Consider the following 19,197-nt stretch of genomic DNA (forward strand, 5'->3'; position numbering starts at 1 on the left):
GAGTCTTCTAGCACCTCTTCAACCTCTCTCTGGGGTTGCTGAAGGTGCCTGACCTCTGGAAGACCTCCTGCATTGTCCTAGTACCTAAGAAAGTCCGAGTGCTCTCAACGACTCCACTAACGTCACATGTCATTAAGCCATTAGAGAGGCCTGTACTCCAACACCTGAAAGAATGGTTATCTGCTTTCCTGGACCCTCTGCAGTTTGTGTACAGGTAGCACATCAGCATGGAGGATGCAATGATCCTCCTGACACACAGGGCCCTATCCTTTCTGGAGGATGCAGGAATCACTGTGAGTCACCTTCTTTGACTTCTCCAGTGCCTTCAACAGCATCCAACCCACCCTCCTCAAAGATAAGCTGCTGAGTACACAACTTCACCCTGACATGACTGCCATGACTGATCTTGGACCACCTCACAGGACGCACCCCCCATGACCCTGTGTGTAGGATAAGCAGAAGATGGATGGATGGATGGATAATCCTTCCCATCCGCAGCACAACGAACTGTGACTGATGGACAGCTCATTCAGCCAACGGTTCATCCCGCCTCAGTGCAGAACTGAAAGCTTCAGACGCGCCTTTGTGCCCATGGCTATCAGACTGTACAACAGTAGTCTGGACAGCACACAACTCTGACCGGCGGGGATGCATATACGCTACCTCCCTCATTCACACGTAATGTCCTAATTCCGTTATCTATTCTTAGCCTTGTTCTTGCAACTCCATTCTCATCCCACTTATCTATTTTTATCCTTGTTGATTTTGTCCTTTTAATTGTCTCTTCTATTTATATTTATATTCATAATTATTGATATTAATATGCTCTGCGGTTGACTGGTGACCAGTCCAGGGTGTACCCCGCCTCTCACTGGATGGCAGCTGGGATAGGCTCCAGCATCCCCCACGACCCTGGCTGCAGGATAAGCAGCATAAGATGGATGGATGGATGGATGGATGGATGGATGGATGGATGATATTATGATTGTTGCTCTGCTGTGACATACAAATTTCCCCAATGGGGTTCCATTAAGCATTCTCTTCCCTTCTCTTCTCTTCTCTTCTCTTCTCTTCTCTTCTCTTCTCTTCTCTTCTCTTCTCTTCTCTTCTCTTCTCTTCTCTTCTCTTCTCTTCTCTTCTACTTTCAAGGCCTCCTCAATCCCCAACATACACCTTCCAATGAGGAAGCAGAGTCAGGGAACTTAGGGGTGGACTCGCCTATTTCTTGGGCTTCATGTTTAAAAAGCTCCTTTGTGGCAGGGATGAAATCCGCCTTCCTTAGGGCTCTGGTAGTTGTGTCTGCAGCATTGCGCAGAAAGCGGGGACAGTACCTCTGGAATGGCAAACTGGGCTGGTGATCCCCCGCTTAAGAAAGGGTGTTCAGACTACTGGGGTATCACACTTCTCAGCCTCCCTGGAAAAGTCTACTCAGGGGTGCTGGATTGGAGGGTCCACCAGGTCATTGAACACGGGAGGAGAGGGGTGGGGTTATCTCTCAAGGATAAAATTCATAGACACAGCCGGAGTGTTGAGGGGATCAAGCCCGGTGACCTCAGGAATGGGTCTCTGCTTTTTGCAGATGATGTGGTTGTGTTGGCTTCATCAGACCGTGATCTCCAGCTCTCGCTGAAATGGTTTGCAGCCAAATATGAAGCTGCCGGGATGAGGATCAGCACTTCCAAATCCGAGACCATGGTCAGGGGGGATAAGTTGGTCGATAGAGGCAGGGCAGTGTTAAGTAGTAAAAAAAGGTAAAATATAGTTCTTTTATTTCTTTAATCCCAACACTACATCGGCTTACTTCTATCTACTATACAAAAGTTACACTTTTTTTTTTTTCTCAGTGATTAAACTTATAACAAATACAAAAAAAACAAAAAACAAATTGTGCTTTTGAATTAAGGTTTAATCATATGGCTTGGCTCTCAATGTCTTGAACTGGATGTCTCAGGCCACGGATGTCAGCAGGGGAGAGCAGAACGTCTGTCAAGGAGACTGGTGTTTTTATACCTCGCATTTGCTGGGGCTTTGGAAAGTGAAGTGGCACAGGCAAATGATTTTCTATGCAGTATTGCCATTGAAAAGCAGATGGAAGTGCACAGGTTTTCCCATTTGTCAAGAGGAAGTCTAAACTGTTGTGTTGCTTTATTTAGCCTACTTTAACCAACCAATGAACAAAGACTTTGTCAGAGGTCACTGAAATTGATACAAGAGAAGCAAAATTATAAATTTTGCTTTGGCTAGAATTTTTTACTTAAAATATCCTACTGGAGAACACTATTTGTTTTTTGTTTTTTTAATTGCATGGGCTTATATGGAGAATGTCACCCTGGAAATTATAGACAGGTTGCCAATTATGAAATTAACTAACCAATGAGTGAGTTGGATAAAATATGTCAATACATACCTAAACACGAAAGGGATACGGGATATACCTATATATAGGTATATAATGTTAAACCTGCAACATATCGTGGCTCACATTGTTTAATAGTGGTTGTTAACTTCATGTGTTTTATCTCAATAAAGCAGGATTTTATTACCCTTGTTTTCATCAATATAATTTCTCTAGACATTTCCCCACAGTTTTATTACAACATCATCCATGAAAGGATTCATGTACCATGACTGGCTTTCACTCTTCTAGATATCGATGAGTGCAGCTTGCAGACGCACACCTGCTGGAACGACAGTGTGTGTGTGAACCTCCCAGGGGCCTACGACTGTGTGTGTACATCGGGTCCAGGATGCAGTGGGGACTGTCCACAGGAAGAGGGTATCAGACGCAACAGAGAAGACTGGAAACCCAGCTATGACCTCTGTGCCATATGCTCCTGCAGGGTAAATCATAAACACACTCTTACAAATTGTCTGCACTAAGTGGTGGTGGTGTTCACAGTTTAGACTTTTTTTCATTTAGGTTTAGATGTTACATTTTAATAAATGTTAAATGAGACAATTTTTCAGTTCCTGAAGATAAATATTTCATGGTTGTTTTAAGTTACTCAGCCATAACATTATAACTCCTTCGGGTTGGACTATGCATGGCTTGAGGTACCGTTTAATAGCACCACAATGTGGATACTTTAAAAAGAATATTCATAAATCATAGGCTCTTTAAAATTCATATAAAAATCATGTTGAAAGAAAGATTATTTGCAGCGCTGTTATAACATGTTGCATTTAGTGTGTCACAGATTTTATCTTTGTGGCTTATTATGTGGATGAATCAAGTACTTAGTATAATAATCAAGATTTTTTATTTGTAACCTAGATTAAATCATACATGTATTCTAAAAGACATTGAATACTCACTGACTAAATCTTTTTTCTATTTTAAACCATCCATAAATTGTAAGACATAAGGTGTCTATTTTACATTGTGACATAATGCATGCTTCCAGTCAAGTACATAGAAAATTACTTGTTTCTGTCCTGACTTGTTTCTGTCCTGACAGAATACAAAACAAATAAATCATCATCATAAATATTACACAACTTTAGATTACTGCAACCCCTATGCTTTGCAGCCATACTGAGAGTTAGGTTGTTAAACGGAACTCAATTTTTATTCCTATAATACATTTGGGAAATGTGATTGAACTGATAATAAAGTAGCTTATGAGATAGTAACCCTTGAAATATATCCCTACCTCATTATGACAGATTACAACGGGCCAGAATGCTAATTGGGACATTGAGCAACAGCTGGTTGTATGAATACTGTCTAATGTAATAAAAAGAGTTTGACCCCTCATTGTCACTTAAAATATCATCGTGGGCCTAACATATGGTGTTTTAGCTATCCTTGGTCAAAGCAAGAGCTCCTGAAAATAATAGTCTACCCATATTCTGAACTTGATAATAGTCCACCCATATTCTGACCTTCATGGTAACATGAGAGTTGAAGGCAAAAACAAAATGAAATATGTGGTCTATCGAGTCAATGGATATTGATTTCTTAACTTCCTCAAGGTCCCACCAATTCACCAGCTGAGTTTAATTAACAGTTAAAACAAATGTGTGAAATTCCTTTTATTCCATTCGATTTATTTTCTTTGCTACTTTAGGCCATCATTTGTTTTCTCTCTTTTAAAGACATTCATCAGTGAACATGGCACTTGGGAACTTTGCAGTTTTACTCAACTTGTGATATAGTTAAGTTGTATTCAGGTTGTCCAAGTGCTCCCTGAAGGAAATCCATATGAATCCAATCCACACCATGGAGACATTGGAAGGAGATGGATAACTGTCAAATGATTTTTAATTCTATATCCTACGTGATTATGAAGCAGTAGGAACACAAAACTAATGAAAATTATGGAGTGTAAAATTCAGAAAAGCCTTTACAAGCTTTGTCGATTTCAGGAAGTAGCAGGTGGAGCAGGATAGGTTTGCGAATGATAGCAAAGCTCCTTCTTGTTTAATTGTCATTATCAATTATCAATTTACAACATCATAAATTTGAATTTCATCAGATACAAATGTTGTTTTTATCAAAGTATCATATAGCATTTGCATATTCTCTTTTCCTGAAAGTGAAATCAGAAGGCCACTTTATGTCTTGCCAGCAAATCATGATTTGTAGTAATTTCCAAACAAACGCAGGGCAGTGACAATAAAGATCAAGGCTATTAGAATTTGCCCCTTGGTTACTGTTTGCATTGATAAAACATTTGCTCTGTATTACACTTTTAATAGCTTGCAGAATGATTTTGTGGCTCTCATACGATTTCTAACAGCCCTTTTAGGTAACACTTTAATTTTGAAAACGTCTGAATGTCATGAGTAGTCGGAAAGCTCAGTTTTTTGTAAAATAAAAACCAGTGCCCAAAGGAAATGAAAAAAACCCCTTCTCACTATTAGCATTAAACGTGTAAATGTATTAGTGATACCAGTTATACTTACCTTGAATTCGCCATCTTCAGTCGGAGACTGCATTGCCAAAAGCAGTCTTCAGGTCTTAAGGTCTAAAACAGTTAGATATAATATATGATATGATATGATAAGATATGATATGATAAATCTTAAAATTAAATAAAAATTGTTTCCCAATGGGTTTATTGCAACTAAACTTATCATGCTGACCAAACCTTAGATTCCTGATCATGATATGCTTCATGTTTAGCCTGCACAATATTTACATTTTTTTATCTACTCACTGAAACAGATAGGTTTTGCATGTATATTAAAAACCATTGTTATAATCATAGAGCCCTTATCATTGAAGTGGTGATTACCGAGACCTCTAGAAGAGACAACCTGAATTTGATTTGTCACTGTTTTTATGAGATACCTCACTCTGTAATGATTTGTTTTACAAGTGCATTATACTTTTCTGCATTGACATCATAAGTTTATGAGCCAATTGTTTATATTTGTTTCCCTTTTCCTGATAATGAGCCACTGGGTGATCCAGACGTGAATGTTGAGACCGACAGCCTTTTGTTGTTGCAGGCATCAATTTTTTTGATGACAGAAATTGTCAGATCCTATTGAACTGGGATCCATTCAAACTTTCTGCTTGGTGAGAGGCTTTTTTCGGTTGCCAAGTGCTTGCTTAGAGAAGGAATGCTGGGTTTCTGCTAATAATTCCTAAGAGTGTACTCTTTGGGGCTATATAAATAAAATCTGACTTGACTTGACTCTTAGCCAGGCAAACTTTATTTTTATCTCTCCCACTCAGTAGAAGTAGTCAACTTGCCATGTTTGTCAGTAAAGTGAATACTTTACAATATCAACAAGAGTAAAATGTTTATTTTATTTTAAAACATGCTCATACCCCTTCAACAGCCAAGGGGTAGTAACACAGTGCAGAGTGAGTCACAGCACCAATGACTTTAACTGATCCCTTTTGAAACTGACCATAAATAATTCTGCACACCCACTCTCATCTCTACGTCAATTCACACTATAAAATATACAAATGATAAACTAAACTCATCTGATATTGTCATCAAAAATGTTGTGATGCTGAAACAGTCCTTTTAATTACAAATAAAATATTGCAGACTGTCATGTTACAGTCAATTGTTTGGAAAACCCAGGGAACCATACAGTGTCTATGCAACTAATTTTGAGAAGATATAGACACATCAGGTTTTGGTATTCCACAGCCTCTCCCTTGTGGTGGGATGTACACCATTGACTGTTTTCAATGAAAGGCGCCTGACAGATTTCTTTAGACATATCAGTGTTGTACATTAACTATGGATGATAACGAACAACAATTTTCCATGTTTACATCTAAATAATGGATCAAATTTATCTCAGCAACATCATACTGTGTGTTTAAATATGAATTCCAAAGTTTGATTTTTTTTCAGTTAATCACAACACAATTTAAAAAAAAGAATAAACAGGGAATGGTTTCTTTTTTGTTGAAAATCCCTATTAAAAATGAACAGCAATGTCTTTAGTCTGGAGGGTCAACTACTGAAGGGATTATCTCTGCTCAAGTAATCTAATTATTTTTTGTCAAGAAATTATAGTGATTTGAATTCAAACAAACATGCCCAACTGTTGCTGTGTCAATTGTTTTAATTCATTTTATGAATTATCTCGTTAAAATGAATCAATTAATTCATTCATAATATATTGCTGACTGTATTATTATTAGTATTATTATTATTATCATCATTATTGTTAATGTTATTATTATTATTATTATATTGTTATTATTATTATTATTATTATTATCACTATTACTATTATTATTGTTGTTGTTGCTGATCATGATAGAAATGGGCATGAGCCTCCTTGTTTGGCTTCAAAAGTGTATTGACTTCCAAGGCTATAAGCAAATGTCTCTGTCTGTTGTCTGTTTATGAACCCTTATGTGACTTTAGCTTCATCAGAACCACAGAAATGACATGAGACTGATTTGTTCATGTCCCATGTGAATATTATTTTATAGGATGGTCAGACCTACTGCAGGAGAAAACCCTGTGACTGTGAAGACCCAGAGGAGGATCTTTTCTGTTGTCCCAGTTGTGACAACAGGCCCAGCAGTCAATGTTTGGACCAAAGTGGACATACACTGTACCGCAGCGGGGCGTCCTGGTTGTATGGCTGCCAAGAGTGCCGCTGCATGGTGCGCACACACAGACAGAGACACACGCTCACAAACACTCGCGCTGTCACACAGTCATCCAATCAAAGCTTACTTTCATAGCAGAACTCTGATGATCAAAAATCAGCTCAGTGTTGGGCTAACCAATTACATTAAGTCAGGCCACAGCATTGAAGGGCCCCCTTTGACCATCGATTGTTTGTTTCTTCATCTCTCTCTGTCTCTTTCCTTCTGTATCTCCGTCTCTGTCTCCGTGTCTCTCTGTCTACAGGAGGGGGAGGTGGACTGCTGGCCTATCATTTGTCCTGTGCTGATGTGTGAATATACAGCAGTTGCAGAAGGCAAGTGCTGCCCACGCTGTGTCACAGATCCCTGCCTGGCCGACAACCTGTCCTACGACATACAGCAGACGTGCCAAGACTCTGCAGGCATCACTCGACTCAATGGGGACACATGGCATATGCCCAACTCCCCCTGCACCACCTGCAAGTGCAAGGTAGGCAGAAGCAATATTAAGAGATTACCCAAATTTTCAGTTTACTTCAGAGAAAATGTTTACAGACAATACATTTGGCGGTTTTAATGTCATATTATTTGAACCTGCATATTTACCTACTGCTTATTCACGTAAATTCAACAAAGCGACCTGTCAACAATTACTCATGATGACAGTGAAAACCTCAGTCAGATATTGTAAACTGTGTAATAAAATTCGACAATGTATTTTCAGAGTAAGTGTTTCTATAGTAATACTACAATTGTTTCCCTACACATATTTATGACAAGTGTTTTGTTGATTTAATTGATAGATGTATTTTATATACACAACATTTTGCAACACAATACAGGCTGTAAAAATATAGTCAGCCTCTGCCACAGATGCATTTACTGGTACTGTGATAGAATTTATTTATTTTTACTGACTTGTTTTTTTCAGATATGTGATAAGTAATAGAACTAGATTCAAGATATTGTCATTATATTCTTTATTAAGTATTATCGTATTTATGAAAAGACCTGCACTGTAACCAACACCCAAAGTAAATGCAACAATTGTCTTTGATGCACTGTGGCTCTATAGCTTAATGTAGTTATTGTTTACAGATATGCAGCTCTTTTTATTTCACAACTAATGAATGAATGCAGTGGCCTCAATCTCAAACCTCTTTTTGTGGGAGCCTAGCAAGACAGTGCAGATTGTCATTAAGTTTTCCCTGCACAGAGTAATACACTTCTACCAAATATATCTATTCTTTCATGTGTATTTTTCTTTGTGCATACAAAAAATTCCCATCTGAGACTAAAGGAATCCAGAGCGCATATACTGTGACATGTATGACATGACATCCATGACTAAAGGAAAAGGTACAAGACAGTGGTGAGGCCAGCAATGCTGTATGGCTTAGAAAAAGTTACAATGACGAAAAGACCGGAGGCAGAGCTAGAGGTTGCAGAGATAAAGATGCTAAGGGGAGTGACGAGTATGGATATGATCAGGAATGAGTTTATCAGAGGAACAACACATGTTAGATGTTTTGGAGAGAAGGTCAGAGAAGCCAGACTGAGATGGTTCGGTCATGTGCAGAGGGGGGATAGTGAATATATTGGTAGACGGATGCTGGAATTGGCAGGAGGTCTCAAGGAGGAGAGAGGAGGATGCAGAGAATATGGTTAGATGGAGAAGGTTGATATTAACAGAGTTCCAAGGGTCCCCAGGTCATACAAATGCATTAAGAGCACAACTATATACTGCATGCTTAATACAACATGCCAATGGGTCAAGCAAACACTACAGGTCAATAACAGAAGTATTGGTCTCCTTGTCACAAGCTCAGCTGCACTTTTTAATCATACACCAAGAAGAGCAAGAAGACCATATATTGTATATTCAGTCAGTTTTAAATACAGGCAGTCACTGAAGGATGCTAGCTATGTGTGCATTCGTTTATGACACTAGTGAAATGGAAAGAGAAGCAAAACAAAAATAAGGGGGTTGCATCTCTTCACTAGATAGTTAAAAAATATTGTGGAAGAAAAGTGAGATAGAAGTTTAGTCACAAACAACTGTTAACATAAACCTGTGTGCAGGACCTGCACCAAATGCATCAAATGCAGGACCTGCATCAAATGATGCTTTCAATGATGAGACCTTTGATAAGATTATGCTTTATTAGTAACAAGTCTGGGACGCTCTGACTCTAGCAGTTCTGAATACCTAATTTTAATCAATATATAACATAATTATTATCTAGCCTTGTATATTTCATGTTTTTTATCTCTATTGTATTCTATTTTTTCTATTTTCTTACCCTTAAATACGCTTGCAATTCCATGTGAATATATGTCCTTGCAACTCTTTATTTTATACTCCCAAGGACCAAACTAGCAATGGCAAAGATAATTACTTATATTCATTCATTTCATACATGCACGGATGCACTTTTCCCTGAATAAATGCAGCTGTCCACTATTTTTTTTTCTACTCATTCTAATATAACTTACTCCCATACTTCTAGAGATTTCTTTATTGCTACCTTTCAATTTAGATTGACATACGTGATTGTTTAAGTTAATATCTTGGGTTATCTATCTATCTGTCTAGGGCTGTGATTCCTACAGTTACTGCATATATCTGAGGAAAAAAAGGAACAAATGAGAATTAAAGCTAAAAACACAAATATATATATATATATATATATATATATATATATATGTATGTATATATGTATGTGTGTGTGTGTGTGTGTGTGTGTGTGTGTGTGTGTGTGTGTGTGTATATACATATAGGATTATATATATTTTTTTGACTAACTTTGAACTTTCCTGTCTTCTATGCTCTGTCATTCAGAATGGGAGTGTTTGCTGTTCGGTGGATCTCGACTGCCTTCAGAACAACTAGAGCTCTTCAACCTCTTCCTGTCTTTCAACTTCTCATGACTTGTTTTTTCACTGTGGGGTTACCATTCCCACCCCTTTCATTCAACAGTTTTCCCTTTGGATATTAGATGGACTCTTGCTCACATAGGTGAACACTGGTGTGTCCACTGAAATCACATGAACACACACACACACACACAAACACGCACGCACACTGGACAAAGGGAAGTGTTGATGATCTGCTTTTTTCCAGAGGTAGTGTGTGTGTGTGAGTGGCTCAGGGGGACACAGTTGGTTATGTTACCTTCCCTGTAGTCACTGTGTTGTGTGGTTTTGTGTTTTGTGTTGTCTCCATTTCAACATGTCTTTAGGAAACCAGTTTACTATGATGTTTAACATCCCAAACCAGAGACAAGCAGCCAAGTTTCATGAGCAGTTATTTAGGCTAGGGCCCAGTACTCCAGTGTTGCTTAAATGTAGGTTTCTTGATCACCAAAGAGATATAAAAAACAATAATTCAGCACAATAACTGAAAGTAATGCACCATATTCTTCTCTTTCTTTTAGTAATAGCATCTCACACTGGCTTGCTTTTCTGAAAAGAAAATAATAGAGTTCAAAACAACATCTTGAGTTCCTGCTGTGATATAATTGTTACAATGTTACCCCAAACAGATTGAATTTCTTTTATAAATTAGATTGATTAATTAATGAATTCATATCTTATTGTTTAATGTAACATGTGTTTTACCTAGGGCACTGGATTGTGTTTTATTTGTGTTTTTTTTTGTTTGTTTGTTTGTTTTCCTTACACCTTATGACTGTAGTAAGAAGGAATATATCAGACTAGTGCACATTTCTAGGGTGCATTGCAATTCTTAGTCATGCTTGTATTAAAGCATCAGCTGGCTTATACGGCAAACTGCTTTTATGTGCTCCAAAATGTGAGGCTTGATACCAAGGTGTAATTCTAAACACTTTTCATAAAAGAACATCTGAAATGAAAAATTATACATGATAAACTCGATAAATCTATTTTTCACAGTTGCTGTGTATTATGGTCAGATGAGAAGTTTGGAGGTTTGATGGCTCTCAGCATCCCTTTTTCATTTCTTACCACATCTATTTTCATTTACTCTCACTGCACCCAATTTATGAATACCTTCAAGGAATACTGTTATCCATAATGGCAGGCATTTACCTCACCTGTAAATTAGTCATTTGGTACAACTGTATGCATTGGCATTTGACATTGGGCGTCCTTTTGACAGCCTGATAGGTCCTTTGGGGGTTATATTGCTTGGAGTCATTATTCAGTATCTCGATTGGGACATAGGTGTATTGTGTCCTACTAAGCCATTATCAGTTCTGTTACATATCTTCTTCAAACACTGTGCTCCCCTCTCATAAAGTCGACTGCCAGAGAAGCAACCTTGGATTTTCTAAGACATGAAAAGTGAAGAAGTGCATATTGTAAATATGGAATAGATATATTTCAAACATCAAATTGTGAGCTTTTTAGAAGGACACGTAGCAATTTTTCTGCATGTTTGTTTATGTTATAATTTAAAATTTGAGACATAAGACTCGAGACCTTTTTATTGCTTCTGTTCTGCCTCACTGTCTGTATGCATTTTCACAGAGATCTTGTCGTCAAACTCGATGATGATATTCAAAGCATTATATCGGAACCTTAATGAAAGGAGTCGACGGGCACGTTCAAATGACCAAAGTTGCTGTGTTCACATGTCGCGGTCCTCTTGTGGTACATCACAACACCTACAATTTTGAATGATAATATTCTAGCTTTGTGTGTATTCTGTAAACAAACAAAGGCTGAGTTGAAAGATCTCAATATGAAAATTACTTGTAAGATTGGATATGGCTGCTGTAGAGGATATGTATGACTAAAGAATTGACATACTTTGTTGTTGTAAAGTATGATCAGGGCACTATGTAGGCATGTTTATCACATTTACAACAGAGGCCATTAATATGAATCATGATTTACCGCTGTATATTTATACAGAAACAAACTGCAAATATCAAATGTCAATCACAGTTTAATACTGTTATTTGTAAAAACTAAAACTTTGCCACTTAATATCTTTGACCCTGTTCAAAATAATTCACACATCACGCATAAGTGTGTATCACAATAAAGAGAAACGCAATTGGCAACGTTATTATTAGCTTGATAATGATGCATTTTTTCTACTTTGCTTTGATTTGGACTTTCAATACCGATGTACTGACTTGTTTTGGGTGACTGTCAGTACACATAAAGATACCCTTTTTTGGAGTCATAAAAATGTACCCCTTTCTCCTATACCTGTATTGAAACCAATTTAAAGTTAAGTTAAAGTAGGTATCTGAATTAAATAATTAAAATCACAATTCAATCTAGCGGTATTTTATTGACAGAGTTCTTTGCTGCAGCTTTAATAGTATGGATATTTTAGACTGGCTTACTCCCATTTGGATAACGCAATATAGCATTATAACTAGATGTCTGGCCTCGTAGAGAAATCATGTCATAAAAGAAGATCATTTTTACGCAATGAAAATATTTTCACAGATGGGTTTCACTGGACCATTTTTGAGAAGGCAGTGTACCCCCCACCCCCAGTTTTATTCAGGTTGATATTGCAGTAAATATCAAGTGGTTCATAAAAACAGCTGTTAGCCTACTAAATTGTCATTTTCAGTAAAAATTTAGCCCAGCACTGTTTATTTCTGAGGCTGGTGGTGGATCTAAAGATATGAAGCTTTGCAAGTAATTTTAACAAAATGCAAGTAGCTCGGTTGGTTTTAAAACAAGCTTGTGAAACAATAGTGCACAGTTGTTGTTTTTCACTGATACAGGAAATTTAATCGGTAGTTTCAATTTGTGCATCAAACTCTACCACCTCCTCAGCCATATGGCAGATACAAAGAATGAATGAGAAATTTTAAAAGGCAAGGGGGAGGGGGGGTTCATGAGATAATTAAAGCCATGTCATGCCGGCCTGGATTTCAGTATGCCAGGAGGTCACAGTGTGTTGAATTTGTTTGCAGACAGCCAGGCTCATTAAAGCGGGACAGACCAGTGTTTTATGGGAGTTTTCTTTCCGCTACAGTCAACACAGTCATAGTTATAATGCTGCTTTGCTCTCCACCACCCGGTATGTTTTTCATTTTCTATTACTCAATGGTATGTTTATACAGATACATAAACAACAAAACAGCTTTTGGGGACATATATTGAAATATCTTTAATAAGGTACTCCTTGCAAATTAATCAGCATTATCATTCTTCATCTTCGATTCTTCACTAACCAGCATAACTGGTAATACTCGACATAATATTTGCTCTTCAGAAGAACTGTATTGCTTCCCTAGCAATAACAAAAACAGAAAAAAATGATTTAAGGTCACGATAATTCTTTACAATTGAAATGAAATAATCTGGTGTCCTCTTTTATGCGGTGTTAGGCAAATCATCTGTAACTAAAAATGTTCTTGGTATTCCCCATCAGGGTTGAAAGAATTGTTGTCACTGAAATGATTATTTAATGTTAAGAGATAAGTCTAAAGCTATTTAGCAGACATAGAGAAGAAGAAGACAATGTATTCTCAGCATCCCAGTCTCATAAATAATGCTTTCAGCTCCTCAAATTATAATGCTTTTATCCTCTCCAATGGAATAATCAAGATTCAAAATTCAAGATTTTAAGCATTTATTGTCACATGTGCAGTGTAGAAATGTGTTTCCCTGTACAGTGAAATTCCTACTTTGCTGTCCGCAGTCCATTTGAATATGTGCTGATCAGAACTTTATTATAAATTTGATTATCGATGTGAATATAGACACTCCAATAGAACAGTGGCAGTGCAATAAGATATTTGAGTGCACCTTGGTGTGCAACTCACAAACTACAGGTGCAAGTATGAGTGCAATTCAAGCGGGCAGTAGACTTTACATGTACAAAAAGAATGAGTGTCAGCTGTTTAAGGGTCTGATGGCAGTCGGTTAGAATGATACACTCCTGTATCTCCAGCCGAAGGGTATGAGTGTGAACAGTTCATGTTGGGGGTGGGCGCTCCCGTGGACTCTGTGGTGGTAGATGCTCAGCAGAGAAGGCAGCGGGATTCTGGTGATCCTGTCTGTAGACTTTACCACTCACTGCAGGCGTCTGCCATCCAGAGCAGTGGTTCTGCCGTACCACACAGTGATACAGCTGGTCAGAATGCTCTCAACAATTCAGCTGTAGAAGTTGCTGAGGATCTTAGGCGATGTGCCAAAAATCCTCAGGATGTACAGGCGCAGTTCAGCCCTCCTGAGGAACCAGGTGAGGTCCTTGCTTATGTGGATAACCAGGTATTTGAACCTGCTCACCCTCTCAACCTCAAGACCTTGGAGGAACAGTGGCCGATGAGGTCTCCTCTCCTTCCTCATGTCCACTATCATCTCCTTGGTCTTGTCTGTGTTGAGGTTGTTGTCCTCACACCAATTCACCAGACTGGCCACCCATATTAGAGGCAGAAGACATTCAACCTCACAATCAACCTATTTGCATCTATTTCATATCGGCCCACACGTAAATGGGTGTCTTTAGCGGAATCATCACAAAACAGTGGTTAAAGTAATGAAAACGTGAAAATGTTGATGTTTGATGACCTGGATGGGGAAAGCATACTTTAACTCTTTTGCTTTAGGCATTTCTTTAGAAATTGTCTTATTGTGAGTGTCTTTAATTGTACCTCTGACTTCACCCAATCTTGGCCAAACGATGTATGTCATGAAATAATATAACATAAAATGTTTTTCAAGAGTGCAGACCTGAGATCTATCCACTTTTCCAAGCACAACTGACTGTTTCTGTCCTTGTATTGTGACACAGAGCTTGGCTTTCTCAGGTGAAAAGTATTTAAGATATTATTACTGGTACAGGGAAGTTAAGTTGTTTTTTTTTTCAGTTCTTACCACCATATCACCTTCACAGGACCTCAGGCTCATAAGTAATTTTACAAACATATTTATGAGGAGAGGAAATATCAGACTGACTATAAGTTTCTGTGATTCACAGTCAGTAATAGGCCTTTCAAAATTTCCAAGCAGAAAATCGTATATCGTGATCTTTATTTGTGCACTCCATGAACAATAAACGTACCACAAAAAAATTATCACAACAGTAAAACAGCAGTCTTAAATATTTGTCTTTTTCCATCATTTCCCTTCTTCCTCCACCTTCACTTGGACAATGTCCTTTTTATTCTGAAGCATAGTGGTCAATTTATTGATTTGGGGAAAGTGATACTGGGTTGTTTTGCCTCTGGAAGGGACAGTGCATTGCTCTTACACCTCAACCCCAGTGACCTGGTATTTGTATGCCACCATATATGTCCATCTCACCGGTGCATTGCTCTGTGTACTCTCCTCCATTTTCACTATGCCTCTTATCTTGTAAAAAAGTACACACACGCACATGCACTAAATTGAAACAACGTGATGTAAATGGTATCTGTACTCTTTGAAATTGAACAAAGCAATTGAAAGCAAACATTTGTACAAAAGATCCTGATTACTCTCTTGATTTATTTGATAAGACATATAATGAGAACTGTAAAACACTTTGCAAGTCTGTGTGTAAATGTTTTTACATACTGAAGATATGATGAAATTATACAGTTTTTTAATTATCATTGTAGTCATTACTAATGTGTTAATTTTAGTGAACTAACTTTCAGTTTGTGTTTTTGGTTGTTTTGCTGTAAATACAATGTAAAGTGAAGGGGTCTGTAAAGAGAGTAAGACTATTTGAATAATTCTCACAACCACAGCTTCTTAGGATCAAGGTGTTGCAAGTTGAGCACAAGAGAGAGGCAACATTTATATTGTTTTTACTATTTCTTTATTTTTGTATTTTGCCTTAACCCTTTTAGTATTTTTCATAGTTAATGTAAATGTCTTTCTCTTTCTCTATGATCAGTATTCTTGATATCTTGTTGTCAGGAGAACCGGCTTGTTGTAACTAAGACAAATGATTCACGATTTGCTGCATTGACAAGCCCTGTTACTTGTCTGTACGTACGAATCTACAAATTATTCTCAAGTTAAAATAGAATGATGTACAGGTTTTGGGGGAAAAAAAAGAATCTGATGTTGAAGCTGACTGTTGTTCTTGATTCAGTTCCCACTGATGAAAAAAGCCATTGTGTTGTTCCTTCAATGTCTGACTTCAAAAAGAGGCAGTTTTGGACCTTTTTAGATTCCGATGTGCTTGTTCATGTTTTTAGAGGACTGCAGTGGAGGAATCCACCAGATACAGTGACTGTTTCTTCTCCTGATCAAAATCGGCCAACTTCCTGTAATTGTACTCAAAGGGTTAAGTGTCATTTGACTTGAAGACTGTGTCGTGATAAGAGTTTGCTGTAAAAAAAAAAAAAAAAAGTTAATAAATATTTTAGTTGTTTACTCTACTTGTGGTGAGTATGTGGTATCAAAGTGTGATGATGACCTATCACTGGATTTCGTGGTGTTCTCGATCTTACGATCTTATGCCCAAGATAAAAAAAAATGTGTGTGATATCATAAGAATTGCCCCATTAGCTGACATCTCTTTCACTCAGAGTCTTTTGCATGATCAAGTGGGTACCATTTTGTAAAGTTTATTTTTTAATCAGTGTTTCTATGGATAATGGAAAACGTGTGCAATCTGAAAACTTTGCGCTAATTCTTCTGTCATTTTAAAGACCAAAAATGACAGAAAAGGACATCAATATCATGTAGATATCAACAAAATGATAACGAGCAAAGATTAAAAACACATTTAACTTTTTTTAAGCAATAGTCCAAGCATTTGAACATAACAAATTAACATGATGCCTTAGATACTTTATCAGTGGCCCGTCCTACTAAATGTCTATTTGCTGAAGTTTATTATGATAACCATTTCACATTTAATCATACTAAAAGCCCTGTACCTTGACATGCTACAATTCACAAGTAATAAAATGAGTGGAAATGTGTTGCTACCAAAAAGAAAAATAAATGACTGATTTAACGTCTTAATAAATACATTTATTCCCCACTACAAATAAAACAAATATAATGATGATAATAATAATAATAACAATAATGGTAAAAATATAAAAAAATGCAGGCTTATTTCAGTTATAAAATTTTAAATCCATGTATGTTCTGGTTTTATACAATAATATTTTTTCATGTTCATCCCAAAAAAATCTTTGAGGGGGTTTGTCCCTTTTCTTGTGTCAATATTTGTGTCAACATTATTAATTTCTTGAGTCACATTTCTATGTATATTTGAGGAATGAAGGTCAGATGCCACAAGTCAGAATATGTGTGTGGATGAGAGGAAATCCAAGTCAAACCCTGCATTTACAGGGGGTACAGATGGGGAAGGTGGAGAATTTTAAGTACTTAGGGTCAACAGTCCAGAGCAATGGTGAGTACGGTGAAGAAACGTGTGCGAGCAGGTTGGAACAGGTAGAAAAAAGTGTCAGGGGTAATGTGTGATAAAAGAGTATCAGCCAGAACCAAAGAAAAGAGTAGAAGACACTGGTGAGACCTGCAATTATACATTGTTAGAAGACACTGGTATGAAAGTGAAGAGATAAAATACAGACGAATAGAGATAAAAATGCAAGGTTCTCTTCAGCAGTTACGAGGATGGATAGGATCAAGAAACAGTCAATCAGAGGGACAGTACATGTTAGATGTTTTGTAGATATAGTCAAACTCAGATGGTTTGGACATGTGCAGAGCAGAGATAGAAAATATATTTCTATTTGTAGCAGTTTGCTGAGTTTGGAACTGCCTGGCAGGCAGACTAAAGGAAGATCGCAGAGATTTATGAACATTGTATAAGAGCCCATGAAGTTAGTTGGTATGAGAGAAGAGGGTGCAAAGAATAGGGTTAGATGGAGGCAGATGACTCACGGTGACGACCCCTGAAGGGAACATCCAAGCAGAAAAAAGATGTGTTCTATGTATTTCTCTTAATTCATTAATTATTCATCTTATCATTATAGTTCGTTTGACAATCAAATACATATTTTGCCTCACATTGAGTACACCCACATATAAACTGTGCTGCAATGCAAATTTCATTTGGACCAAAGATAGGAAGAACAACAGACTTAGTGACCACCAGATAAACTATCGGTGAATTCATTAATGGAGAGAGAATAAAATCTAATTTTCTTCCGTTGAGATTCATCACAGTTGGAAAGTCTTTCCACAAATATCTTTTGGAAAGAAACTCAACAACAATCTCTGTTGGAGGAGATAAGGAGAAATTTCTCAGCTGGTGTATTATCTCTCATTGCATCTGAACATTTCTTAAAAGGTTTAAATACTTTTCATTGAGGTCATTTAGACAAAATTAGGAAGTACCTTTTTGCATTCATTAGGATTCTCCATATCCTCAGGGATGAGGATGTTGAAATTATCTTTGGTAGTGACGAGGATGGATAGAATCAGGAATGAGTCCATCGGAGGGACAGCGCATCTTAGATGATTAATAGATGTAGTGAAAGACGACATGACGTTAGTAAGTGTAAGAGAAAGGTATAGAGAAAATAGGGTTAAATTTAGGATGTTGATTCACTGTGGCAACCCCTGAAGGGAGTAACTGAAAGGAAAAGAATGAACAGAAGAGGCTTCTCCATAAAAAACATCATGAAATAAAAGCTTTTGATACTGTAACAACTGCAACTTAAATCAATACATCAATCTGCCTAGTTTATTTACTCACTCAATGTTAGTTTCTTCATCAGAATAGACAGTAAATACACCATTTGATTCAACTCACAATCATAAATTTGATGTTTATAATAATTTAATGTTCTGAATGACTGTAAGACATGATATTCCAACTTTGTTAGAGGGATGCCATTTTACTCGCAGTATACTCCCATTGCCAGAGGATACATGTTTCATAACCACTCTAGGGGTCCTACTAAAATTGAATGTTGGCCTTGTGTAGCATCCATCCCCCAAATACAAGGCAGGTGCCATGCTAAGTTGCTTACTATTCATGGGCAGGACCCATGAATATCACTTTCAAGGGCATGGACTTATAAACTCTCAACATCTATTAATTGCCGTATGGATGCTTATTGGCTGGCTTCACCTTGCATCTCTGCAAGAATGAACAGAGGTGACAGTACTAAATTAAAAACTGTATTTATATTAGTAATGTGTAACATTGAGAAATGCATTATGGTTTAGAACAAATGTGC

At 37.3% G+C, this 19,197-nt stretch overlaps 1 protein-coding gene across 1 annotated transcript in view; it reads left to right on the plus strand.

Annotated features, from left to right (window-relative positions):
• The window catches only part of LOC147235776 (protein kinase C-binding protein NELL1-like), a 218,364-nt gene extending 201,961 nt beyond the window's left edge, over positions 1-16,403 (plus strand). The window contains exons 17-20 of the mRNA XM_086143989.1: positions 2,648-2,841; positions 6,917-7,093; positions 7,344-7,568; positions 9,921-16,403. Of these exons, the coding sequence (XP_086000115.1) occupies positions 2,648-2,841; positions 6,917-7,093; positions 7,344-7,568; positions 9,921-9,971 (647 nt within the window). The 3' untranslated portion in view covers positions 9,972-16,403. The remainder of the gene's footprint in view (positions 1-2,647; positions 2,842-6,916; positions 7,094-7,343; positions 7,569-9,920) is intronic.
• The last annotated feature ends 2,794 nt before the right edge of the window (positions 16,404-19,197 follow it).

Source organism: Fistularia commersonii, chromosome 3 (assembly GCF_037954325.1).
Source record: "Fistularia commersonii isolate RoL2024-O1a breed Wild chromosome 3, RoL_Fcom_v1.0, whole genome shotgun sequence".
NCBI lineage: Eukaryota > Metazoa > Chordata > Actinopteri > Syngnathiformes > Fistulariidae > Fistularia > Fistularia commersonii.